Genomic DNA, 27,907 nt, shown 5'->3' with positions numbered 1-27,907 from the left:
TCCAACCTCCAAATAGGTTATGGTGCTGAATCGCAAGACTATGGATGCGTTTTTTTTTTGCATTTAGAAATTAGCCAAACTGTATTTCATCCCTGAACAGCGACAAAAATAAATCCATGGAAATAAAAAGTTGCAGAAACTGACGAAGTTGAGAGGGAAAATCCAGACACAGAGACATCGGGTTATGTAAAATCTGACCAAAAGTCAGCTAACAAAAAAAAAAAAAAAAAAAAAAAGCCTAAGACATTTTGCGGCTCCTGGTGCTCGCGCGCTCATTGTCAATTCAGTCTTTCTAAGATCATCTCTAGTTTCCATTTTTCTTTTGTAGCGAGTCTAAAACCTTTTGATCTAGCTCTCGGAACGCCCTGTCGGTAAAAAGGGCTTCACAGGGAACGGAAACATGAGCAGGGGCCTCGCGCTCACCACTGTTTCCGTACTGACACGAGCTGTATGTGGCAGTTGCAAAGGGAAGCAGGAGAAAGTACACACACACATACACACGACTGCGATAACACAATCGATTTCCAGTATTCATCTTGGAATTGCATTTATTCAGTGAATTATAGGGTATTTTAATAAGAGCTGTGAACACAACTCGAAAGGTAATGGTGTGTAGGCCTACCTTTAGGCGGGGAAAATAAACTTTGGACAAATTATAGCTATTTAGGGAAGCACCTGCAGCCCATTGATCAAAGCAGCCATGCTTACTGAGATGAAAACTTCAGACCAAACATTGGCAATAGAACAATGGGCTAATTGCTGGTTGGAAATTAGCTATTTAACCTAATTGCCACGGTCGAGTCAGGATAAGAAGGATACAGCCTCGGCTTACATACAGTAGCCCAATGTATGTGGCACAGTGATCAAGGGAGGGAGGGAGGGAGGGGGAGTCGCCTACCCAACTCTGCCCTGTCCCAACGTAAAGAAGGGCAACATTGAAAGACCCCATCACATTCAACATTCAGGCTTAACGAAAAGGGCATTACAAGCAGCAAAAGATCCTAATAAATATCCAAACTTTGACATAAAAATACTGTCTGTGTTAAGAATGCTTGAAATAGCCCGTGGGGTTTGTTGCGTATGTTGAAAAGACGAGCTCCTATGGGGAGCTGGGACTTGTGGGAAAGCCCAATTTGTGGGAAGAAATCCCATAATTTCAGAGATAATCCGACATCAATCTTTTCTATTTTTTATTCATGTATTCATCATGGGGACGTCTTTCGGGGTAGAGGTCTGGCGCCGAGCGTTCGCCCCCTCTTCCCACCTACAAGGCCCCCCATCCAACGTGTCGGGCCGGGCTCCTGAAGCTACCGACAGGTTGGATATTGTAGCTGGCGATTATTAAAGTGTCGCAACCACAATGGAGACTCTATGTTCCATTGGTCACGCCTGGGGGGCTTCTCGAGGGAGAGGACGGGGGGCTCCCATTCCAATGCGCGAGAGGAGTCTGCGTGCTGCCGCTTCTCATTCCCATCTCCTGGGAGACCGGGGCGCGACGGGCACGAGACTGGAGTGAGGAGTGCTGGGCAGGGTCTGCAAAATTTAACTGTAGCCTTTCATAATGTTGTTTTTTTAAACATTATTTTGCTAAATGTATTGTGAAGGTCTAAAATCAGTTACATCAGTAACTGGAGAGTTTGCCATTTTTTGGCAAAGTCTTTGACACTCAAAGTTTGAGTGTAAAAGTTTTGAGACACTGATAGCCTACGGTATCTATAAATATTGTGATATAAAAGAGCAATCGTGTGTAATGATTTAATTTTTACTACCTCGTTACAAGTTACTTTGAAGGTCAACATTTTACAAACAAAATGTATAGGCCTAATGAACTTAGGCCTTATGTATTATCTAACATTCAGATATACATTAAAATGAAAATCTCCCCAACAAACTGCAACATTACGCTGCCTAATCCGATAATATGACCATTTAATACTTGAAGGACATGCTTCTCCTACTTCTACTATGAATTTACGACTTTCACTTATAATGGAGCACTTCCACATTGTTGCATTTCAATTTTTACTAAAAGACCTTATAGTTATTCCATTACTAAAACGTAATGTAATGTTGCCCTCTGAAACAATCAAAATGTTTTCAATGTAGGTAAAAATCAAAAAGGAGGCAGAAGTATGTGGACACCAGGATGGTTGTTACTCACTGTAAGTGTATCTCAAACCTGTGTTAAATTACTTTACTATATTCTAATTGTTTTCTATAATTTTGGCAAAACCTGCCATTCATGTTGTAGAGCACAGACTGAGTCAAATCTGAGCCTGAGTCAAGAGAGACAGAGGTGGTGGTGTGTGTGTGTGTGTGTGTGTGTGTGTGTATGTGTGTGTGTGTGTGTGTGTGTGTTGGGGGGGGGGGGGTGAATAGTGCCACAGTCTGGTTAAAATGGAGAACTACAGTGTAGTGCTTCACTGAACTTGACAGCAGTCGTCCTCAGCAGTGCGTCTATCCAGCTGTTAACAGCAGTACACAAGCCTTTGATGTTAACAGCCTGTTTGAAGTGAAAGACACAAAAGCTTAGCTCATGCTTGAACTTAAACTCTATTGCACACATAAAATCATCGTTTCAGCTACAAATCTACAAGGGATGAAATCCTTTTTCATTAATTTTTAAGTGACACCCTGCCTGCGTTAATCAATTTTACTTGCAGGATTAATAGGCTCAAATGAATAAAAGGCTAGAATTACATGGTGACATGCATGTTGACAACCCCAGACAAGTTGCATGTTCATTCTTCACACAAACAAATCATTGTCTCGATGAAAACATGACTACTTACCAGTACCTGGGCCCGCTTACCAGTAAGATGTGAAGCCATGTGGACCAGAAACCGAGTCGAGTCACAACAGAACACACTGAAGAGGAGAAACCTTTGTCTACAAAAGAAGGTTTTCATTGAACTTTTTGACACTGCTATGAAGATACTTCAGTGTGAAATTTCATTTCGTGAAAGGTTGGTCATTAGTGAGCTTCCTTTATCAGAGAAAAGAAAACAAATTCAGCATGATGGAAAACTTCACTTTGAGGAGTCATTGCTGTGATTTGAAGGTTGAGGGTCATGCAGAATTGGAAACAGCAATTGTTGACATACAGTTGATAAATTAGAAGATCCACAATACATTCCTGCAATGCACTGCCTTTCACATACAGTCTGGTTTTCTAGATTAGCAAAAACAACAAATACCATCCCACTGTAGAAAACCTGTTTATTAGACAAATTATACACAGAAAGCTTTGCCACTTGTAACAGAGGCCCCAGTTTGTTCAATTTTTGAATAATATGCAACACATACAACAAAATAGGCCTATATTAAATACTGTACATCATAAATTTTTGAAAATTATCAAGTAAATCCTGTAGTTCTATGTATGAAATTAAAAATGTTAACAGATAGCGCAAGAGCAAGTTTATGCATGCGTTCTTTTTAATCAACTTGCCACTTTTTGTTATTTAGCCAGCAAATAATAAAATGAATTCAGGATGAGGTGAGAAAAGCAGAGTTTGTGTTTATGTTTATGTTGACCATGGGCATAACAAGGGAAAACCAAATGCAGTAATGTGACTGCTAAACTCAACACTAAAGCTTGTCATGATATACTCTTCTCTTTTGTTAAACAAAAATAGCATCAACATGTAAAATATACATTTTTATAATGTCTCTTTCATTTATACTAAATAAAACCTTTTAAATGTCTGTGTCCTATTTGTCATTCAATAGCCATACTGTAGCCTAATATAAGAAAAGAATGCCTATGAATGCTTGCCTCAAAACACTGTGGCTTGACTGAATTCTCTACGCACAACATTTTGCAGTTTTTAGTTCTTAAAGATACCAAACTGAAAACTTGTTCTAAACAACTAACGTTATCAATTATTAATACAGTGTTAGTGAAAAAGATTTGGTTCCATTTTACCACCCCACTCCCTGATCCACAAAATGTTCCTTTAATGCTCTTAATGTACCGTCCCACTTCCCCACCCCAAAATGCACCTTAATGGTCTCATTGTAATTAATTGGCACTTTAAAAAAACAAGTTATATAAACAGTACCCTTAACATTACAGATATGAAATAGAAGTATATTTCGGACTCATCTCATAAAAGGTAGCCATTGGGATTCCGATGGCTGTTGACTCTTCATGACATTCCAATGACCCTGAAGCAAAACCACTGATTTGCTGCTCTAAAATGTTTCCAGTAGATGGCGTTAGCTTGGGTTTGACTGGACATTGGGAGGGTACAGCTAGCTAGTTGACATATAAGGCCTGTACTGAAGATGCTGTTGCAATGGCTTCTCCTCAACACAAAATTAACTCCATTTCACCACTAGAACCCGATAAGAAGTGATTAATGAACTGACCTTACAGAATGAGCTTTTATCTTTTAAACATCTGGGTCATGGCAGCACTAAATTAAACAAAACAAAGAAAAAAAACAAATCCAAAGTAAAAGTTTGAATGACTTCATGATGCAAAACCAGAGACGACAGCACTCATTTAGCAGTTTGTTTAAAAGTTTGTTGAGAGAAAAAAACAAGTAGACAGCTCAGAACAATGTTATTTTTTGAACTTCCTGACCAAAACACATTCCACGCATTAAAATCTATTTTTTTCAAAAACAAAATTCAATAAAAGACATATAATAAGCATAAGCTTTTTGAAGTCTTTCGGCTTGTCTTTTATGTTTTTTTTTTCTTATATTTTTTTTTTCTATCATCCCTTTTTACTATCCCTCTGAGAGTCTCATTAGAGGATCTCACCTTGACTTTAAAAGCAGATAGCACAGTACTGGTGAGAAAAGAAAAGTTCAGATCTACATACAATCACTTACAGGTCTGTGGGCACTGGTACAGTGCAGTGGGATCGACAAAGAGTCTTTAATGTGCATCAAAATGGTGAAAACAGTTTCAGACTGATGCACCAAAATGGCAGAAATAGTTTTAGATCGACACACCAAACTGGTGATTCTACAGTGTTGTTGTTGCACTGTCATGGCATTTCAGCAGTTTCAAGACCGATGCACCGTGACGGTGTCAGCAGGTGTTCAGCTGTAAAGTCTTAGGTCTAGTCAGGCCACCGCGTGGACACTGTGAGGAGATGATTGCACGTTTAGAACCCCAGATATTGGTGAAACAACACCAGAGAAATGAAAACTCAGTATGGACTCCCACATAGTGAAAAGGCAAAGCAACACTGGAGAAGTGGAAAGTTTCAGTATCCACTGAGACGGGACCTTTTCAACACTACAAGGGGCTGCTGTATGTATTCCAAGGGCTACAGACAAAACTACTGTTATATATGCCTTCACAAAATAACTGCCCTATAGTTGCTTGGTACCGTGAGCCCCTCGGAGTTGTTTGATGGCTAAAGACACCATGAGTCATCCACCAATGGCAGCCCTGGCACTCACAGGAATAAAGAAGGGCTTCCTGTGGTTAGAGTACTAGAAACTAAACCCTTGGCGGTGGGGTTTAGATAATAATAGTCAGATAATTTTTAGTAGATCTCCATTATATGAGCAGTCCTCATATCATAAAACAGAAACAATTAAAAGAGATCCCCTTTCACACATATCCCCCAAAATAATCCCCCAAACAATCACAACAACAACAACAACAATAAAGCAAAGATTCAAGGCCCCCTATGCCCCCTTCCCTTTATGCACCTCACCAGCATGGTTTTCAGGAGGATAAGGAACCCCTTACAAACCTCCACCTCCTTCGTCTTCTCCACATACAAAATGGACACCCCTGGAAACAACCAAGCAGAAACTCAAAACATAAAGATTACTATGTACACGAATCTCTATCTTCTCACTTTTTAACTGAGCCGTAATATATTTGTTTTACCATTCCATGACCAACCCTCACCACCTGACCTCCACCTTCTCTTCTCTACCTTATTCTCTTTCTCCCAAACCCACCATATCCTTAACATCACCTCATATAGAAGTGCCCCTGTCTGGATCATTGCCATATCCAAAGTTGGGTCCTGGACCTGTAGGCTGGTAGGGGATGGAGGACATTGTTTTAATTGGGCTGCGGAAGAAACCACCGTTTGGGGCCCTCTGCCTGAAAGGGCCCACCCCGCCAGTCCGATGGTCTTGGAGCACGCCGCCGCCTCCACTACCAAAACCAGCGGAAAATCCTGCAGCGGCTTTTGCAGAGAGGCTGCGGCTGAGGGTCTGGATCTGCTCAGGGATGAAGGTGGTGGTGGTGATGTGGGTGTTGCGGAAATCACTGATCTGCTCAAGTGCCTGACGTGCGGCAGGGAGGGCATCCATGTCAAGGGGTGTTAAATCGACGGAAGAGGTGGAGAACTGCTTGTGGGGGCTTTCATCCTCGGTGCACAAGCTGTTAACCCGGCGGTGTAGGTGCTCCAGGTCGATCTCCTTATCGTCCTGCAGGTGGGGAGGGGCAGGGACGGAGTAGGACGGAGAAGAGGAAGCGATGATGGTAAATGATAAAAGGGGAGGCAGTTGGAAAGGAAGAATGAGAAGGGACGGGATCCAGGGAGAGTGTTTAGGGAAAGGGGAAGAGGGTGAGGAAAATGGAAAGGAGAATGGTGGGAGAGGGATGAGAAAGTGGGAGGATGGAGATGGTGAGAGGGAGGTGAGGGGTGAATAGAGGAAAGTTGGATAAAGGAAGGAAAGGAAAGGAAGGAGGTAAAGGAAAAGGAGTGAGGGTAGTGTAAAAAGAGGAGTAAGGAAATGAAGAGAACAGCAGAGGAAACGAAGCGTATGTGCAGAGAGGATAAATTTTGAAAAAGAGGAAGTGGACAAAGATGGGTTGTGTTTGTATTCATCAATAGGGATGACATCCATCCAACCAGTATAAATGGATAGTAAGAACATTAGTGAAAGCAAGAGAAGGGCGTTGGACAGTGCAAATGAGGAAATGATGAGGGCAGGATTGCATGCATGTGGCCAAACAAAAAGTTTTGGCATAATTAAAGAATTATATTCATGTTGAAATTGAGTGTGACACAAAATAAAAATAAGTTAAATGTTTGATGATCACAGGGAAATATGGATTAACAGGAAGCAGGGAGAGCAAAGAGAGAGGAGAAAAAAATGGAGGGAAGGATAGAGAAGCACACTCTGAGCTGTGGTCAGGATATTGAAGAGAGAAACATATACACTTCTACAAGATTGCTAAGGGAATTCTGGAATACACACAGAAAACACACCGCCATCATGCTGTGTGCCCTGCGATTCCAATTCTATTCTTGATATAATAATTACAAAAAATATAAAAGAAATTAATTATTAATATAAGAAAATACACATTTCTTATTACCCATATTGCATTCTGGCCATCATGCCAAAAAATTCACATTGAGATTGACATCTCATTTTCAAGTGAATTTTTTTTTATCAGGCCACGCACAGTTCAGCCCATATGGCTTATTTAATTACATTAAGATAAATGATTTAACTTCTTTCAAACATGCCTTGACAAACTTTACAATCTTAACAAGCACAGACATTAACTTGAGCTTTATCTTAACTTACAGTATACGTTAAATGAAACTTATCATGACTTTATTCACATATAAATAACTTATCCACATAGTCTAAAAGATGGTAACACTCAGTGAGTGAGAGGTGTTTCATGCTTTTACTGGATAGGGAGGGGTGGACAGTGGTGCAACGGAGCTTTCAATGAATGAGGTGCGGATATAGAGAGGAGAGGATTTAGGTGAAAGGTGCTGAAAGGTGCTGAAAAGAGTTCCCAAAATTTTATCTAAATTTTTGCATTGTCCACACACACACAAACACACGTGGTGATACGCTCCTCTGGTTTTACAGAAAGTATGAGTCTCAAACGTAGGTGACAGGAAGGTGTGATATAATTTTGGTGGTTCACATCTCATGGAAATATTGTTTGAGTGAGGTCAAAGAGGGTTTTGTGAGGGAGGGAGTCACATTACTGGGGGTAACGAGACTTACTGACCGTGTCCTTTGGGTCTGAGGGGTCTGCAGGGGGCTCTGGACCTAATGTATGTAGCTCACAGACAGAGGGGACCGAGGGTGCCCCCTGGTTGCCATCTAAGGAAGGGACAGCGGGAGGAGGGAGAAGACGATGGGGCGCTAACGCTTGTTGTGACACTATCATATACACACTAAATGTTTGAAGGAGGGGATATCAAAAGGGGTGAGTTGGTATCAAAGAAATGAGGGGAGGTGAAAAAGAAGAGTGAATCACAAATGGTCAGTCTGCTATCTGTGAAAGGAGACTAATGGGTAACTACAAGGAGTGATTGCAAGGGACTGAGGCAAGGAAAAGAGGAAGGTTTCTGTGGAAAATGTGGCAGGACCTCAGTGTATTGTGTAATGTTTACCTCTTATAATTCCCACTGTAACATTACAAAATAAAAATCAACACCGAATCACCCAAATGATAATAACATACACTGACTGAGATAAAATCTCTCATTTGTGTAATGAAAAGGCCATATTTTGGACAACAAAGCCAAGTTTAGAACACAAGATATTTTTTGGCTTCATTTTGTAAAATGAGGTTTCGCAAAAATGTATGTATATACAGATATCTGTGTATATACAGAAAGTAAATTCTTCATTGCAGGTGTATACCTGCATCTATAACTAGGCAGAGCATGTAAAGTTGGCATTGTGGTCAAAGATGATGCTCCATGTGCCTCTAGATGGAGAGACAGCACCCTCTAATGGCAAAAAGGCATCATTGCAAACATAATCAACTGGCAACATGCCAGCTATATAAATGTTGTTGAAAAAGGATTTACTTCAAGCACAGTGTTTTGCTACTCTGGGAACACCAAAGTTTGGAGCCTGCTCCTTGATGCCTATCATGTCTCTCAGTACATTACATATATCATGGTCTTTCGAATAGCATCTGTCTTCAAACATTACTAACCAATGATTTATTTTTATCCTCTATTGTATGTATAACCTTGGGGTGGGAGGTGAGGTGGTGAAGGTGGTCATTCTCATTTTGGGGGCGAGCTCGGAGGGGTTCGTAGGTTCGTAGGAGTGCTGCACGATCAAGGCGCAGGGAATGTCGCAGCATGCTGGGGGCTGGTAATGGGTGGCGGTGGGCACAGTGGTGTTGGCAGTGTTGGGGGTCTGGTTCTGGGTCTGACCGCCCAGGGCAAGAGGGTGCTCATTGGGGCTGTGTGGGCATGGATCAGGAGCTTGTCTGGCAGATGGCCCATCTGCCTGTGTCTGGTGTGAGTGTGTGACAAACACGTAGGTGTGTGTGTGTGTGTGTGTGTGTGTGTGTGTGTGTGTAAACAAAGGGGATAGGACAAGAGACAGACAGAGAGAGAGAGAGAGAGAGAGAGCATGAGGGTGACGGGAGAGAAATGTGGAGTAATTCATATAAATGTGTTTGTGTTTGTGTGCATGCAAGTTGAGTGGGAAGATTGAAACAAGCCAGAACAAAAAAAAAAAAAAAAAAAAAAGAAGCCAAAAAGACACACAGGCAGACACGCAGGCAGGCAAACATCAGACGGGCAGAGACAGAGAAGGGATGAGTGACAGACAAGATCAGGCAGATGGAAGGATGGTAAGGTGGAGGAGAGAGAGAAGACAGTTGGAGAGACAGACGGGTGGGGGGTGAGCGAGAAGAAAGACATGGCAGTCAGTCAGCACACACAGTTAAGCAGGTCGTTCTGTGTCGTGTCCTCAGAGAGACATTCACACAGTCGTTATATACCTGGAAAGGGGAGATGTTTAAATGCCATTTTGTATTGCTCTCTCCCCCTCTCTCTCTTTCTTTCTCTCTCTCTCTCTCTCCCCCTCGCCCGCTACACCCCTCAACACAGAGTACTTATCTACAAAAACAAAACAAAAAAGGCAATATGAGAGCTTTGAGCCACAGTGACACAGATCATCATATAGAGTTAGAATGAGTAGGCCGGCAATTCCTATCAAACCTTAAACAGCCCGGCTGGCTTAGATGTACCAAAGAGGATGATACACAAGGAAGTGCCTGCTCTTCTCATGCTAAATCTATGAATTACGTGAAATATCAGACATGGTCAAAACCACAGATGTTAATATTATGGAAGAGTTCTGACAATGACTGTTGTTTCCTTTTCATCGATAGGCAGCTTTTTAGCTTATCTCAGATTTGAACTTTTAGAGATGCAGTTTATTCCACTGACAGAACTCTTTCATACAAATCTCTGGCAGAACATATATATATATATATATAGGTCAAAAAGGGTAAAGCAATACAGCCGCCCTGTTATGAATGAAATGGGCCTCAGACACTCATCTGGAAATAGCTTGTCACAGTAATGCCAAAATTTAGAACTGCTTCCAAATCAGCGTTAAGGGCACTGTGATCCATTTTTCCCGAGATGTACAGAAATACCCAGTCAACAACCTAAAATGAGTTCAAATGCTTTTGAGCGCAGTATAAATGAGTAACAACAAGGTGAGATGAATAAAATATGTAGGCAAAATGCACATTTATGTGTTAAATTGAATATAGTATATTGAAGATATAAGAACCGCAGGGCACTGTGTTCAGTAGTCACTGAAGTGTGGATTAATGTGTGGATTGTCCCAAGATAGTGTGTGCATATCCTACATTTCTCATCATTAGTCAGCTCTGTGGAAATGTGCGTATTTGTGGGTTGCATGAGCGTACAAGCCTGGTTGAAAAAACAACAACAAAAAAAAAAACAAAACTCAAAAGCAAACCGTTGACATCGAGAAGCGGTTAACAAGGTCAGCCATTCACACAACACAGAACCACAGCACAAACACTGACATAAAGCCCACGGTCAAAAGCAGTTACCACAGCAATACAGCATACAGTGCGAATGTAAAGGCATGTACAGGCAGGTACAGTATGTAATTAGGCACATTTTAGTATGTATAAGAAACAGAGAGACACAAACACAGCTTAGTTGCATCAGAGTTTGAACAGCGGATTGTGGGTTGTCATGTAAAGCAAGAAGCATGTGTGTATGTGTGAGGCAGGTGGGGATGGTGCTTTGGATATACAATCTGATGAATGACCGTAGTCATGTTCTATGCTGGCGTTTAATCATTTTAAGCGAATCGCATCCATCTTAAGTTGTGGATGTGTTATTGAGAGTGAGATAACCTGATTCTTGACTGCTGCTGGTGAGAGAGGGAATGATCTGAAAACCACCAGGGCTTATGAAAGCTGAACAAATATCTTACAGATGTAAATGTGGTGTATATTGTTAATGGGTTTCATGATATGGCACATTTGACACAATATTTGGGCATACAAGCCTGACATGATGGAAGAGGCAAACTTCATGTGAGGCAATGATGACATGTATGCATGCACCTGAGAGTGCAAGCTCATTTGTGTGTGTGTGTGAGTGTGTGTGTGTGTTACTGCAAGAGTGGACATATTAGGGAAACTGTCCTCCTTGAAGTTGACAAATGAGGGTGAGTCTATTGATTTTCTAATTAGAAATGCTCAGCACTGTCAGCGTACTTTTGAATTGATAATCGTCGGGTCTTATCTGGAATCATCCAGGATAGATGAGGCACAACTGACAATTTATATATGTCTGTCTAGAGACAGTACCTCTCTGCGTCGGAGTGAGGCATTGGAAGAGTCCTTGCGCCAAGTCTGCACTCCTAGTTCATAATCCTGGTGCCAATGTATCTTGCTGAGCCAAGTTTTCTAGGCCCACGCATCAGGACTGGGTCATCAGAATTTCCTTTTTTTTCCGGTGAAATTTAAAAAAAAATGGAAAAGGAGGTGCATACATTTGGCTCAGTGTGATGGTCTCAAGCTGTCTCAATATTCAGAGGCCAGCGAGTTCTTCATTTAAACTGACAGAGAGTGAGGCGTCTCATGGACTTAATTACAAGCTTTATGGTTTGCTTCACTTTATTAATTTAACTTAAGGAAGTTGGGTGACATTAAACACGATAGACTTACTCCATTGGCCATGACTAAAGCCAAATTGCATGCAGAGGCCGAGCTTTCCCCAGTCAATAAAATGCAACATATGCAATTTATCTAATTAGCTGCTTTGAAGACTACTTAAATTTGACTTCCTTCCTCCACTGAGTCAGGACATGCTGCAGTGGTCCCAGCTGACTGTCTCCTGTTCTCTTCTCTGCAGCTGGTCAACCATTTGGAAAAATTCTGAACAGATGGTTTGAGATTTTTGTATGATACCCAATTTTTTTTACACATATTGTGATAGAATTATTTGAGAAACAGATAAGAAATAACATCTCAGCCAAATGAAAAGCTTTGATTGATGAGTTTAAAGCCTGAGGTAAACTTATTTGTACAATGTGTTGTCCGAACACATCTGAAAGCAAAACAGTATTAGAAAACAGTATCTCCTCAAGGGCATTCATGTTGATGTACTACTTGTTCACATGAAAAGTGATGGCAGTAGTTTTTAAACTGAGGTTCTGGGACCAACAGGGGTCCTTAAGTGGACTGAAGGGAGTTTCAGGCACTGTTCAATGATCTGCCAAGCCCTTTGTTAGAAGCACATTGAGCCCTTCAGGTTTGGTGGTTAATCTGAGCTCACCTTGAGCTAGACCAATATAAATCAATAGATGACTGCTCTTTCCAGGTGGTAATGTTAAGGATCAACTATCAAAAACAATCATGGTTGACTGAATCAACTTCATTTTCACCATGGAAGCACTGAAGGGGACATTCTAATGATGCACTATAGGTTTGTACTATCCAGTTACCACTGCTATCCCATACTCCAAGCATAAAAACTATCTAATTCTTTAATTCTTGCTCAATGAATCATTGACTCATAATTTACCGTAATGCATATATGCATTAAGTGCACCCTATCGTCCATATGTCACTTCTAATCAATAACAGTGATTCTCATACGTCAATTACTACCTGATGCCTTGTTATGCAAAATCTTCAACGAGAACTACAAGGATAATCAAAGACTATTACCGTTTAAATCCCTGCTGTCTCTCCTATTCACTGTTGTGACTGCACTCCTGCACTCAGTCAGGGGCTGATTCCACTGGCTGCTCTTAGTGGCTAATGAAGATGGCGGGGGGCATGTATGTGTGTGTGTGTTGTAGCTGAACCACACTGTGCTTAACATGACTCTGGGTTCAACCAAAAGCTTTGGTGTCTTTGTGACTGCTCGGTGGCAGACATGACTACTGATCTGAATGACAGATTAAAGCTGGTAAGTGAGCAGGGGGCTGGAGGCAGGGGGTATATGGTGTGTCTGCTGGTGTGCACACTGAAGAAAAAAATATATCAGCGTGATCAAAAACAAAATATCTGGGTGCCAGTGTTGCATGAGTTGCAACATATAATGTAAGACCCTTCAGAAATTATTATACACTAATACCACTTTTTTTGACTGTTCTGGGAGGAGGAACATGATTTCACCTGACTGGGTCTCAAAATTGTTTATGGTGATGCTTATTATTCAATGCTTAGCAGAGGTGTGGACCGATTTGAGCCTGACTTTAGTTCCAAGTCATGTGACGAGTCAAAAAATCGGTGAAACCTGGCAACTCAACTCAGGCTTTAATCCCACTGACTGTTATTTAAAAAGCTTGCCATGAATCAGACTGAATCGATTAACGTTAGCATCATGGGTCTGAAATCAGCACCAGCCAATTGTCAAATGTTGGTAGATTATCCAAATGGTCAGTAAATCTCAGAAGGCCATCTGCCACACTGGCGGGTAAATGTTTGTACCAAAATAGTCATGTAATTAAAAACTATATTGAAAGTCTCTATCACATTTTTCACTTATTTATGAACGTGTTGCTTCTGTCCTCTGCTGTCTCTGTTGGAGTTTAGCACGCACACACACACACGGGGTCAGGGATTGTGTGGGTGCTGACAAGGGCTTCATGGTGCATTCAAGTGCACACTGTAATCTCAGAAATTTATACTCGAGTACCCACACAGGTCTTTGGCATTTGAGTATAGATCTCATGATGAGTGCATTAGGACTTGTTTCAAAGTTTAGGATCTAGGACTTGATTTAGGACTTGAGAGGAAAGATATAAGACTGATTTGTGACTTGCAAAACAATGACTTGGTTAGATACTGAATCAGCTAAGAGATGTATTGTACAATATGTACAATGTCTGTTTTAGTCACACTATAGGATCTATACAAAACATTATAGAAGAAATAAAATTTACCCTATGAAGATCAAACTGCATTCAACCTGTAGCTGAGCATATTGTTCTGTTATAAGTGCAGCTTGTAGTCATTTCACAACATATCATGCCAGATACTTGCACATCTCAAATTGACCGAGATGGGAGGAGTCTGAATATGACTTTATGGCTCCTGCTTGTGTGCTCACAGAAGCGAACATCTCAAAATCTAGTCTTAAACTAAGTGTAAGTAAAATTAAACAATTAGATAAATCAATGAACAAACAGCCCAAATGACAAGTGATAAATACAGCAAATAGCTTGCCAGTGTTGAGCAGTTGCAAGAGATTGCAGGTGGTGTATTGAATTGCGGTAAACAAAGCTGTGTGAAAGCTCCAAGTAGTTTGTCAGACAAGCTAGTAGTGTGTCTGTGCACACTACAGTGATCACAGCTGATGAAGCACATGAGTCAAGTCACAAACCACCCATTTGCCCATTATAAAACACCAATTTCAGTTGTGTTTGTAGTATATATACATGTATTTCTGTTTATCATGTCAAATGATGCCACCACCACTCAAGTCAAGTCTTTATTGTCCCTCAGTTCATGATTACAAGACATCTTTTCCAATAGATGTCTTGTAATACTGATGTGGTAATGCATTAATTTGTGATGATATGTCAATGTTCAACCAGGAGCTGCTCATTTAAACATCTGAAACCTCTGGGTTCATCGAGTTTTAAGTTGAAATTTTCCTCTAAATTACTTTCCAGATGATTGGCCTTTATTCAAGAGACGTTACCTGATCTGACACTAAATCATCCTGGGTACAGCCACAATTTCCATTCCAATCTTTTTGTCATCTTTTCTAATTTATGAGTTGAATGGAACTTTAAATTGGCAAGACACCAAAGATTTAAGTTATAGGACAGCCTTCTTACTACTTTCTGGTAGTCAGAGTTATGTAGAGATCACTTAGACAGTCCTAATTAGTGGCTCTATAACATATTGTCTACCATTAAAGCCCATTTTGGTCAGCATGTAACAATACCTGTAATCCATCATGGTAGACCATTTAAAACACATATTGTCTGACTCAGGGTAAGTTTTAAGTCTTATGTTGGTAGGGACAGGAAGTCGAATGATGGGTCTGGAAACCTTCAACATTAATTCTCTAAATTCATAATCCACACATTAACCTTAGCCTGCCTTTATCAAATAGCTACCTCAGAAGGGAAAACGGCAATTGATTGAAGCTGAAGTAATTTACCTGATGGCAAAAACGTTTTCTGCTAAAATTAATCTGTGCTGCTTCATGCCTCAGTCTAATTTGTTACCAACACATAAATAATTAACTCTAAACCAAAAGTGAAAATATTATTTCACACATAATTACATTTCTTTCAGTTCATAAGTGGCATGTTTTGCATACCAAATTTGCTACACTTTGCTGCAATTTCACAGTTCTGATTAAAGTTATTTAGTTGAACACCTCCCCCACCCTCTGTGTTTTGGTAAACATAGCAGTAGGCAGGGAAGGTGACGAGGTGGGATTGCATTAAAAGTTGAATTAGAAGCCTTGTCAAATCCCTCTGTGGATTAAACTGTAACTTAAATAGACAGGTTAAAACAATGGCGAGCATTCTGTTTTATTCTGGTGAAAAGGACCTAAGCTTGCTTGCACTCACGATGCACTAATGGAAAGGTTTCTAAACATGTTGACACTGGGGGTTTTCTTTGAAGACGTTACCCTTCTTGTCTATGGTGGAGCAAACAAAGCTACCACATCACAACAGACCGCAGGATTTCGCCGAGGGAAGGATGTTGCTAGAGTCACTCTGATTGTCTCAAACGATAATCCTGCTGAGGTGATCAACCGCATGTAGATTGATTGGATATTTCACAGGGCGCCACTGCTAAATTACAAGGTGGAGTGTTTCCACTACTATAGAGTGGAATGCTGGTATAAATATCCATGTTTAACACTACGAGTCAGCGTTTCTGATGCTGCCTTGGTCAAAGCACACTGCAACATTCCAACAGGCCCGAGGGGCTGTTTCTGTTTCTGCTTTTAACATCGGCACTGTTGTCTTTTCTACAATACATTAACTTTTCAGAAAAATCGGTGGTTGATTAGCCTGTTGACACTGACGCAGCACCATCAAAATAGCTTTAATAAAACATTTGAGAAAGGGGTGAGATTATGCAGGACACCAACAGTAGCAGATAGCTGAATACATGGCAGGAGCAGTAAATACTTACTAGTTTTTAGATGAAGAATAATACCACTGAATTACCCATACTGAGAAACTGAAGTATGATTTTGCATTGTTAGGGTGCACAAAGATGTACAGAAGAATTTTGTGGGTGCAATGCGAACACAGTCTTAGAGAACTAAATATTTACCTATGAAAACATGCGGCCCCATCATCTCATTCTAATAATACCCTTCACTTAATGTTAGATGTCTTGTTTGGCATCAGTATGAACTGTATCTTAGGTCAACTTATGAACTATGGCTAAGGCAATGACATCTGTTGTTTATATCACTGGAGATCTAATATTGCACCTCCAGGATTCTTCTTCACAAAATATGCAAAAGCTCAGCAACAAATGCAGTTGCAGCCTGCCCTATCAGGATGATGTTTGCTTGTGTGCAAATTTAGTTCAGGGGAAGTGACAATGTGAACAAGAGGGGATTTCAAAGGTTCCAGACACTGTCACTGCTCCTTCACAAAGACTTTTTTTTCACCTTTGCATCTCTGGCCACAAAGTCTAGACTTGTATATAGTAATCGCACACCCCTCTCCCCTTACCACAGCTAGACCTGACCATCCATCATGCTTCCCACCATTATTGGTCCACTATTACTTTATTTTTTTATCCCTCCTTTTCTGTCTACCAATAACTCTACTCATCTGTAACACAAGCTGGGATGTAGTGCAGGCTCTAAACATATCTCTGCACCATCGTCCCTCCTCTCAGTCACTCATTCATCCCCCTACCTCCTTGGAGGGGACCCTGGATCCCTTCCTCCGTGACCACCAGCTTTCCACCATGGCAATGAGGCAGGAGAGCACCACGCCAGCAGCTAGGACGCAGAAAACACCCGCAAAGCTGTGGATGTCCAGGGCATTGCCATGCTGCCGTGTCTGGACTGAGCTGTAGAGGTCACAGGGGCTGTCCTTGGGCCACCACTTGAGTTTCAGTATGTCCATGTCCCCGTTCTGCTGGAGCTCCAAGATTCTGGGGTAAAGGCAGGAGGCAGAAGCATGTAAGCATATAGCCATGTCAGAAACATATCGGTCTGATAAAATATGACATTTGCGTTGTGAAATCACACAGTTTTTTTTTTTTTTTGTTTTTTTTTGTAATTTCAGGTTTCTGACAGCTGAAGCAGGTGAACACAAACAGAAATAAGCATACATGAAACAGCAGTCCTATATGAATGGTATGAATGGTAACACTGGCCAGAATGAGCACAGTAAATGGGTATGATGATTGATGATGTCTGTGTATCATTTTAGTGTTTACAGAATCAAAATGCTTCAAAACAGTCACAGAGAATGAAAGACATTTGCACAAAACCTGACAACACTGCAGCTTTTACAGCAGCTGCTATATCTCCTCTTTTCCATTTGAGGGCAGTGTTTGCCAGTTAAAATATCCTCCCTGATCCCTGACAACCATATTGGGCTGTCAAACTCATTATAGCTAACATTAATATGTTTTGCAGCACAGCGCGAGTACTGCCACAATGTCATTATGCAGCCTAGCTTTAGTCCCACGATTGATGGCTTTAGAGAGGATACAGCTCAGAGGTTGATGGTGTCCCTCTGTTAGCCTTCAGCTTATTATTTAACTGGATCGTTCGTTTTGGTTTGGAGGAGAGCTGCACATGCACAGACAGACAGACAGACAGACGTACGTAGGCCCTGTTAGCATTCAGTTGGATATTTAACTGGCAGTCTGGTATAGAGGAGGAGAGAGGGGAAAAAGGAATACGAGAGACTAAAAGGAAAAAGGCAATCTGGGAATGTGTGGGCGCACATGCATATACCTCCCTCACAGCTATGAACATACTGACACAAAAAACAAATAGATGCAAACAATCCCTCTTAGAGAAACCACACTGATCGACATCAACAGTGTGGACGCACATTTGATAAGAAAGAAAGCCACAAACTTGACTGCATGCATGTCCAAACAAACACATACATGTCTACATGAAGACAGATGCTTGCAATTGTGCAGAATTTCCTGAGGGCAAACGCCTCCCTCAGTTTCTGTGACAACACACATGATATAAACGACAGTGCCCATCTTTCATCTTCATTTTATACTCATATGCAATACACAAAACAGACTGAAATCAATCAAGAAATGCAAATGAGCCCTGTAGACAGTTTGTATAATTAATTTCGTCCAGAATAGCCAGAAAAATACATGGCTCATTTTTATGTAAATCAGCTAAACAGTCAGTCAGTTTTTCACCCACAGCCACGTCACTCTCATTTAGGGACAATCTCATCACTTCCTGGGCTGAGCTGAACTGGAAGGACAAAGAAACTATAGGGTTAAAATGCCAGTTGTTTTTGTAATTGATGGGGAAGGATAAAGAAAGAAGAGAAGAGAATTGAAGAGAAGAGAAGAAAAACTAATTCCAATAGCAAATCCACAAACAATCATTCTAATAAGAGATCATGTCCACCAACTGCTGCCTTGATTGCGGGATTGTTTGGCTCAGATCAGCACAGATTAGCGCCAAGATCAGATAAGACTTTGTGTAGATGATATGCAATATTTACTGAAAACAAATGAAATCAAACAGATCTGCAATCATGTTCAGCAATAGTAGTGGCAGCACTGGCCTAGTTGTGTGTCCTGGTTATTACTCCACTGGCACGAAGAAGAGGTAGTCAGTGTAGAAATCCCTCATCTCACATCAATCCTGCACCTGTTCTTTTTTAGCACTGCAGTGGGCCCTGCTCCATTTTCTTTCTAACATGTTAGTAAGTTACTTTTGGACGCTAATACTCTACTGTATTACACATGACTTGTGTCAGTGCACTAGATCAGTGGTTTTCAGTGGGGTCCGGGGACCTTGGAGTCCTTGACAGGGTCCCTGGCAAGAAGGGGATCATTTGTATTCATAATTCAGTCCTTAAATAATACACTAACAGAATATTTGACTGTTTTGGTCATGGGTTTCAAATACATTCTGTAAAAGAATATCTAAAAGCAAAATTGTCATAAGTTTGGGGGATCCTGGGAGAAAATCTGGGGTTGTAATTTGTGTCAGTTTCGAGGTCCTTGAGGTGAAAATGTTTGGGAACCGCTGTGTTAGATTGCTGATTAATGAAGGAACAATAGAAAAAAAATTCAAACTGTTGCATGCTGGGCACAATATTGATATGCATGAGGACAAAGCTAGGATTTAGTTTTGGAACAGCACTTGCATTTAATCAGAAAACGTCAAACAGGATTCTTACTAGTTTGTTCTCCTCTAATGACAGTATCACAGAAAAATCACTGTTTCTGAAAGTGAAAACAAACATTTTTTTTTCACCTAGAGAAGTGATGCACCTTTCATACAGAACTGACCTTTTTATCTGTCACAACAGATGCTTCACACACACATTTACAGACACACGGATGTGCACGCACGTACACACACACAAACAAACAAACCTGCACTCTGGCAGATGGCTTCAGAGGAAGACGGATTAGACGCAGGCTAATGAGATGGAATAAGAGCAATCCCACCTATCAAAGACGGCAGGCAATATTTTGTCAAAATATTTCATGATTTCTTTCTTGGAAATCAGCCAATTTCTAAAGATTTCTTGTCTTTCTGATGTCTTTTCATGCCTGTCAAAAGAAGAGACACGCTTTATGTTTGGAGTTGCCGTCTGTTATCTCGCCTCATGAGTCGACTGCTCTTACGTGTCACAAATACCATGTCGCACAGGTTTTTGAGTGGCACTTGAGGCGTGACAATAAACAGGTGCATTTCCATTTTTCAGTGACTTTAAAACCAGTGAATACAATTTATCTATCTATCTATAGACAGTGGATACTTTTTCAGTACCAGGTGTCTGCATTCCAGAGCTATAAAATCTCCAATCAGAGTTTCAACCTAACGCTGCACAGTTATGAACTTTATTACAAATGTGTTGTTACATAGTGCTGTTTTACATACCAGCACTGTGTGCAGGTTGTTAATTATTTTTAATTCTTTAATTATAATTGTTTTTCCCTTTTGCTGCGGTATCAACATAAGTATGTAGTACTGGTTTTTCTACTAGTATTGGATCAAAGATTAAAATTCTGGTATCGTGACAACCCTAATAGACAGTAAATACCTTTGTGACAAAATTCTACAAAGGATGTTCACTGTTGACCTTTGAGGGACAACAAATAAACAGTGGAAAACATATTAACATTTGTGATGCCAACTGAATATAACAACTATCAAATATCAAACGATTTTAATTATGATCTCACTGCATGTTGAGGTTATTGTCTGGAGGTTAAAGATCCAAATTTTCAATTAGACTTTCAAATATTAATTCAAAGACTAAATGCCAACATTTCCTTCTCGTATGCTAGACAATCTCAAAGATGCCAAACAGAACAACAAAGAACGAGCAAAAGGTTTGCTTTCCAACTAGATCAAAGATCAAACAGATGAAAAGAAAAGAAAAACAAACTTTTTTAAAAAAAGAGACTTTGATCAGAAAAATTATTAGGATGTGACTAAGCTGCATGTAACATTAAGGGAGGACAGAGCGGAACAGATTTGAGATTCAGGACAGAGTGCTTTCTATCTCCTCTCTATTACGACCCTGTCTGGAGCTCATCATCCATCATCCGTCACTAATTGGCCTATCAGAGTTATGCAAAAGCTGCTTCCCTGATAGGCCCTTGAATCAAACTCTTAACAGTGACACACACACTCACACACACACACACACTAGCTACACTTACCTTACATTTATCTCATTGAGGTTAAGCTGCCTTTATCCTGTGCACAGATCCAAAAATACACTGATTTGACTCTATAATAGTAGGAAAGAGGATTGAAATGATGGCCATGCTGGTAATTATGCGATACTCGCTACCATGGGTTTTCATCAAAATACTAAACCACGTCTACATTTGGACAGATGGCACAAACCAAACGTGAAGAGGAAGATGTTTACATTCTACACTAAAGGGCCCTTTAAAAAGACAGCACTCCAGATACACTAGCTCATAAATGCATCGTGCACACGCTTCCGTGTATCAGTCCTGAGCTTCAGTCAGTCCAGAGCTTGAAACACTTAAAGATCATGTAAGTGTGTCCAGAATGACCCCACACATTTAAAATCAGCAACAAACCGAGAAGAGGTGTTTTGCTAACGGCAGCTGTTTGGTGAAGAATGGTTAATCTTCATGAGAGGAGAAAAGAAAAGAAAAAACCAAACAGAAAACAAACAAAAATAAAAAAAATCGATAGATAATTTTAAAAGTGGCTACCACTGTTTTTCATCTATCTCTATGCTATGGCTGACAGGATGGGTGAAAGGCCACTGTGAGCTGCCGGACAAAAACATGGATTGAGTCAAAGGTTTCCTGCAGTACACCATCTGTCTAGATGTCTAATTTGTCTGCTGCTATCTAACCAAGAGAAATACATGTTCTCTTGAAAACATAAAGGCAATCAAAATTCCCTGTGCTCACACACAGTAACACAGACCCACATGTAAAGGCATATTCATGCACTAAAAATACACAACATTTCTGAATGATTTATTCAAAAACCAAGGACAAACTGACCTATGAGGAGAAATGTGACAATTAATTAATTTCCTGATATGTATTTTTCCCTGCACAGTTATCCAAAAGGCTTTGTTGTTATTCTTTTGCTTTAATTTCAATCTGAATATGAAGAATACTGAACTGAGGGAGTATACATGTAGGTGTATCTTACTTTTTTCCTCCTTCAGTGGCTGCTAGTGTTTCTTGCTCAAGGCAACATCAAGTCAGCACACTGCTGCCATAGATATCAGGAAATAGATCACTTTTCACTAAAACTAGCATGTACAATATGTCATTGCAGTCTGGGGATGCACAGTACAAGTATTAGTGTTGTGTACTATATAGTAGAGTGGTTTCTATATTAATGTCAACTGTCCGTAAGTATCTAATTTAATGCACTATTGTTAACTAAAAGGTACATTATATGTGAGTTTTTCGATGTCGTTGTCATCTACATACATGGGGTGAGTAAAGTGAGTGTGATGGGTGAAATGTAATTACAGAACAAGTGCAATTTATCCGGTTCGTGAAACAGCTGTACTGTGTGTGCATGTGTATGTATGTTCTGAATGCGTTTGTCTATGTAACTATGTATTGTTATATAGTAAATGCGTATGCATATGGGGTAAGCACGTGCGCATCTCCCTCCTTCTGTGAAACAGCTGGTGAGATGCATTAACACTGTGTGCGTGTGTGTGTAATGAGTTATCACCTTGCTTTAAGATCGTTGACTTTGACTGGGGAGATCTATAATGACTTTAACACTCCCAATGGCTGTTAAAGCAAATGAGCAAGGGTTTCCCTTGTGGTGCAGGGCAACTGTTGTGTGCCTCTGCGTGTGTTTGTCTGTGCTCTGTCTATGCCTTCTCGTTCTCTCCGCAGTGGCCGTTACTGTGTGGACTGGGTGTTGCCATGGTAACTCTATGGCAGCAGCCTTGATGGTGGGATGATCACATGTTATTAGCTGACTCAAGCTGAAAAAAAAAACAACAACAAAAAAACAAAAACCCTACACCACAGCGATTTGGATAAACGAGCAGGGGACAGAAGCCTCCAAGGAAGTATGATAGTGTGAGTAAAAAAGTAAAAAAATGAAAGATGCTTTGAATAATGCTGGTGGGAGAGACATAAACTTGAACAAAGCACACTGTGTCATTTATTTCCTCTCTCTTTTTAAAATGCAGAAACACACATGCTTTCTGGTACAACTATGTTTGAGTTTTAAACCTTCAGAATGAGAACATTGCTCGCCATTGCTTTTCTATAGGGCATTTTATGAAACTTAAGAGTTTTGTTTACTGATTAATAATAGAATTGGGTTGACGTTAAAGTCTGGGGTTGGTCGTGGTGGTTAAGGTGGGTCCTCAGTATAGAAGTGCAAACATGTATGACAGATGCACTCGCACACAAATTAACACTTTTTACATTTAAACAAAATTGCTGTCATCGATGTTGTCAAAAGAGGTGCAGTCATTACTTATTTTCATCTGCTTGGCTTATCAAAGTCTTCATGACCCTCTATGACTTCAAATCTTTGTAATTCTTTGGAAACAAAAATACTTTATGTTTTAATATATAACACAGAGACGTATGTTCCCTTATTACCTAAAGAATGGGCTTTTAGAAGATCACTTGACAGAAATCTCTTATTGTAACAGTTTTAATGATCAGTTCTTAATGCTATAAATGAAATGTGGGGAGTGTCTTTCAAACTCAAATGGATGGTGGGGCTCTTCCAGAAAGTGACTACGGGCCACAAAGTGAGTTTTGAAAGCCTGTTATCTCAGCACCTGGCAAACTATTTGTTGAGTCATTGGTATTGATCAACTCTGCTATCAACCCCCTCTGGATATATTATGGCTATTTTCGGCTATGGGGCAGTAAAATAAATAAATCAAACTTATTGCCCCTTAAAATGTACAGCAACTCCATATATAGTGTTGATTCTGCAGTCTTCCCCTGGCCCATCCATAGACCTCTATAAAGGCAGGTTATATCCCATTCTGCACTTTCCCCATTAGACGGTTTTCACTGCTGCTGTATCCAGTTAAAATGCAGAGCAGTGTGACTTAGATTATCAAGCATAATGTGAAACACTTCAGTGAATTGCGGAACTGACTTGATAGACTTCCTAACTGTGAGAGGTGTTGACGCGTGGTGCGTCATCATGGGGCACACTGCTGTCTGAGGAACGGCGCAGTACTCGTATGTCTGCAGCAAGTATAAAAGCCTTGCTCTTTTGTACGAGTATTCTTCTCCTGTCACCTCCGCAGCACACACATTTTTAAGCTGGAGACGGTGAAAAGTGGAAGCTGCCACGAGGTGAGAGGTGGAGGGAGAACATCAGAGTGAGTCAGAGAAAACGGGAAGATGAAAAATTGAGTGAGAAAATGTGAGGGGAGTTAAAAAAGAAAAAGAGACTGCTGTGTGTTCAGCTGGGACGGATGGCGGACAACAAAATAGTACAATGTGGGAAAGGGGAGAAACTAGGGGTGACAGGATTTTTTTAAATTCATTTTTTGAACCTTGATTTAGGCATGTAATTTCATAGAGGCCCAAGGTCTCGTTCTCAAGAGAGACTTGGTCAAGAGGACCTGCACCAATACAACACAGTAACAGGCAGGGAGGACATTCAATCGAGGGACGAAACAGAACCCAAATCATATAAGTGCAAAAGTGGCAGTCAAATTTTCAAGAGTATTTATAAGACCAAACCCCAACAGATGTTCTCTTCTGGTTTTGTACAAGTAGTTTGTAATCCCCTTGGGTAATCATGCTGGACAGCTTCAGTTGCCGCCATAGCCTTCCAGGTTGAGGGGGCAGAATAGGAGAAGGCCTTCTGAACAGAATGAGAGGATGGAGAGAGTGATGAAGTCCTGGGAGCGTAGGCATAGGAGAGAAGAAGAGAGCTGGTGAGGAGTAAAGAGAGGGGAAAGGACAAAGGATGTGATGAGTGAACAGAAGAAGAATGTCAAATGAAATGAGCGGAGAGAGGGTAGAGGGGCGGCGATGAGAGACAGAGGTGTTATGCTAAAATGAGTTTGTTGCGCTGAGACGACCGCTGGCTGTCAGCTGCTTAAATGAGAAGAACACTGGGCTGACAGCTCAGTTACTAGCTTAACACAAAGCTGGCAACATCAGCAGTCTCTGGATGCCTCTCTGGTGTTAGCCTTGCCAAAAAACATGAAAAAACATGTTCATGTTATGAAGTCAGAAAAGTATATCCAAAAGTAGTTTCCCAGAATACTTCAAAATTTTGCTGTCAGCGTACAAGCATGTCTTAGAAAATGATTTGATTGTGAAAACATCAGCACTAAAACTACAGTGAGACAGACATTTTGTTGAAGTCTTGTGTGTAGGCGTTTAATTTCCTCTGGGTATGTGAGTATGACATGTTAGGCATGGAGAGGTTGACCTTCGATGAAAGAGCTGAGCTCAAGCATCCAAGTCAGCGAACACTAAACCCACTGAAGTATCTTCAGAATCTGAATCACGACAAACTAATGATTTGCTGAACCCGATATCTGACCTGCCCATAGAGATGGTGGGGAATCGATAAGGCGTGAGATTATCATCATTACCTCATGTTGCCTTTTTTCTACGCGACTTGTCTCGGGAAAGAAACCAAACCTGCCAGAAATGTATCACAAAGAGGTACACGATCGGCTACAAACTGAACTGTGCTGCAGTCACTTAGTTTTATTCGCCCAAATCTGTTTTCCACTTTTGTAAGCAGGACATTGAAGAAAGCAGAGAGATTCAGCACCATCGACCCAGTCAGTGAGGTGCACCTGCTCCTGATTATTGTCTTCCTGTGTTTTGAAAAAAAAAAACCAAAAACTGAGAGAAGTTGAGGCTGAAGCACACTGACCCACAGCCACACATCAATACCCCTACGTCTGGAAAGCCTGTTTATTCAACCACAGACTTCTGGAGTCGACTCAGACAGAAAAAAAATATTATTCCAGCACTGGTGGTGCATATTTGAGTTCAATTTTGAGCTAGTTTTATTTTGGTACCAAATATGAAAAGAGTGAACTACAAAAGTCTCTCCAGTGACTTTCCTAGTCGTAGACTGAGCCTCATTTTAGCGGTAGAGATAACTTGCTGGCCTCTATCTTGCAGTTAGAGTGTTTACAACCTGAGTGGATATTGAAGGAATTTGCTGAATTTCTAAAGATGGGTAAACACTGAAGGAAGATTTTAGTTGTCCCAGACACATTTCACACAGTCACAACAGTCATTTGAGCTGTCTCTGACAACCTGATATTTTCAAACATGCTGATTTCTAAGTATCTAATCTGCAATGCTGACAATGCATTGGACTTTGTCTCATAGCACTTATCTGGGCCAGACAGTTAATATGCACAAATACTTTGGTAAGTAATGAATGTAGCAAAACCAAGAAGAGGTAACTTCAGTGGAGGCCCACAGCCCATATCCACTCTTTAAAAGGCATGCGAGTACAAAGAACATGGGACACCACAGAGAGACAAGCAGGGTCAATGTTCCTTCTACTGTGAGATGCTCAGTGCTCATCACTGAGCTACCATCTTGCCTTCACAATTAACACTGTGCCACTACAGCACACCACTTGAAGCTCGAGGAAAGGTGTAGGGAAGATAATTTACCCACGAGCCTTTGGTCTCTCAGGTAAAGTTTGCGCAGCTTAATTATTCCAATTAACGCTCTCTCAGGGTTCAATGTCACACACTTTGTCAACAAAGTTTTCAATTATGCGTCATTAAGCCGCAGTGTGAGGGTGAGCTGGAACAGATTATCAAGCTGAACTGTGATAAACAACACACAAAAGTCAAACATACATTAACCATAATTAACACATTGAGAAAGAGAGGAAGAGACAAAAAAAGACAAAGAGAGAGATAGAGATCCCTGTCATTAATTGTGATTAATATATGTTTAATGAATGCACTAAGGTTGAGTTTAACTGGGATAGACTGGTAGAAGAGTGACAGTTAATGAGCTTAGACAAAGACTGTGAGAGAAGGAGAACGATAGTGGATTGACATTGACATTAAATCAGGTTTTTGTCATCTGGAACAATATCACAGTTGTAGAAATAGTAATAGACACATGTGAATGCACATGCACACGCACGCACACATGCACACATAAAATCTCTCTTTCTTTGCTTGCCATCCTTTGAAAAAATGTATTATTTTCCCCCATGGATAGTGATTTCCATGGATTGGAAACTGAAGGCTTTAGAGCCTCCAGCTTAACTTGAGCTCACTGTGTGAATGGGTGTGTATGTATGATGGAGAGGGAGAGATGGTGAATCAAATAACTTGCTTTTTAGCTTTTGGCTTCTTCAGCTGGGGCCTTGATGAAGCTTTATTTCGATTATGCATATAGCTCATGGTGTTATAGCATCACAAAGAGCCTCTAATATAACAAAAATAACACACAGTCTAAATTAATCTCAACTGCTTTAAATCTGACATATACTAATTAATGGTAAACTGTAAATGTAGTGAAATAATTGATGAAAGACAGGTGGGAAAAAAGAGAAAAAGAACAAAAATGACAAAGCTCATGCCGATATGTTCTTTGATGCATTGGTCCCCCAAAACCAGAGCAGCAAGTGAAGCTGAAAGTCAGTTTTTTTCGCCAAGCATTACAAACTTAGCTAAACTTTTCCCAACTCCACTCATTCCTCTAATATCGTGCAACAGACTGCTATGTAAGCAAACTAAAGCTGCTCCAGGCATCTTTTGTTTGACTGGCACAATTCACTGTAATAACATTCACAAAGGGGTTATATAAACTGTGGGATATAAAGCTCCGCTTGGGCAAATGTGACAAATTACAAACTATAAAAGCAGCAGGCACAGCTCTGCTAAGTACAGTTAACAGAAAATTATGTGTTATATATCATAATTAAACAAATCCTTATATACTCAACACTTGTTGAGTTTAGGGCTGCAGTTAACAGATATTTTCATCATCAATTCATTTGCTG

At 40.5% G+C, this 27,907-nt stretch overlaps 1 protein-coding gene across 3 annotated transcripts in view; it reads right to left on the bottom strand.

Moving 5' to 3' along the window:
* Positions 1-3,204: 3,204 nt before the first annotated feature.
* grid2 (glutamate receptor, ionotropic, delta 2) overlaps positions 3,205-27,907 on the bottom strand; it is a 427,565-nt gene continuing 402,862 nt past the window's right edge. For 2 of the 3 annotated variants that reach the window (XM_046387649.1, XM_046387652.1), the window contains 2 exons: positions 17,127-17,367; positions 3,205-6,413 (listed from right to left, as the gene is read on the bottom strand). In XM_046387649.1, coding sequence (XP_046243605.1) covers positions 5,955-6,413; positions 17,127-17,367 — 700 coding nt within the window. In that variant the 3' untranslated portion in view covers positions 3,205-5,954. Of the gene's footprint in view, positions 6,414-8,946; positions 9,219-17,126; positions 17,368-27,907 lie in introns of all 3 variants that reach the window. The other variant, XM_046387650.1, reaches the window with a different exon arrangement.

Source organism: Scatophagus argus, chromosome 4 (genome assembly GCF_020382885.2).
Source record: "Scatophagus argus isolate fScaArg1 chromosome 4, fScaArg1.pri, whole genome shotgun sequence".
In the NCBI taxonomy this organism is placed as follows: Eukaryota; Metazoa; Chordata; class Actinopteri; family Scatophagidae; genus Scatophagus; species Scatophagus argus.
The sequence above is the reverse complement of the archived record's forward strand: the minus strand, read 5'-3'. Positions and strand labels throughout refer to the sequence as shown.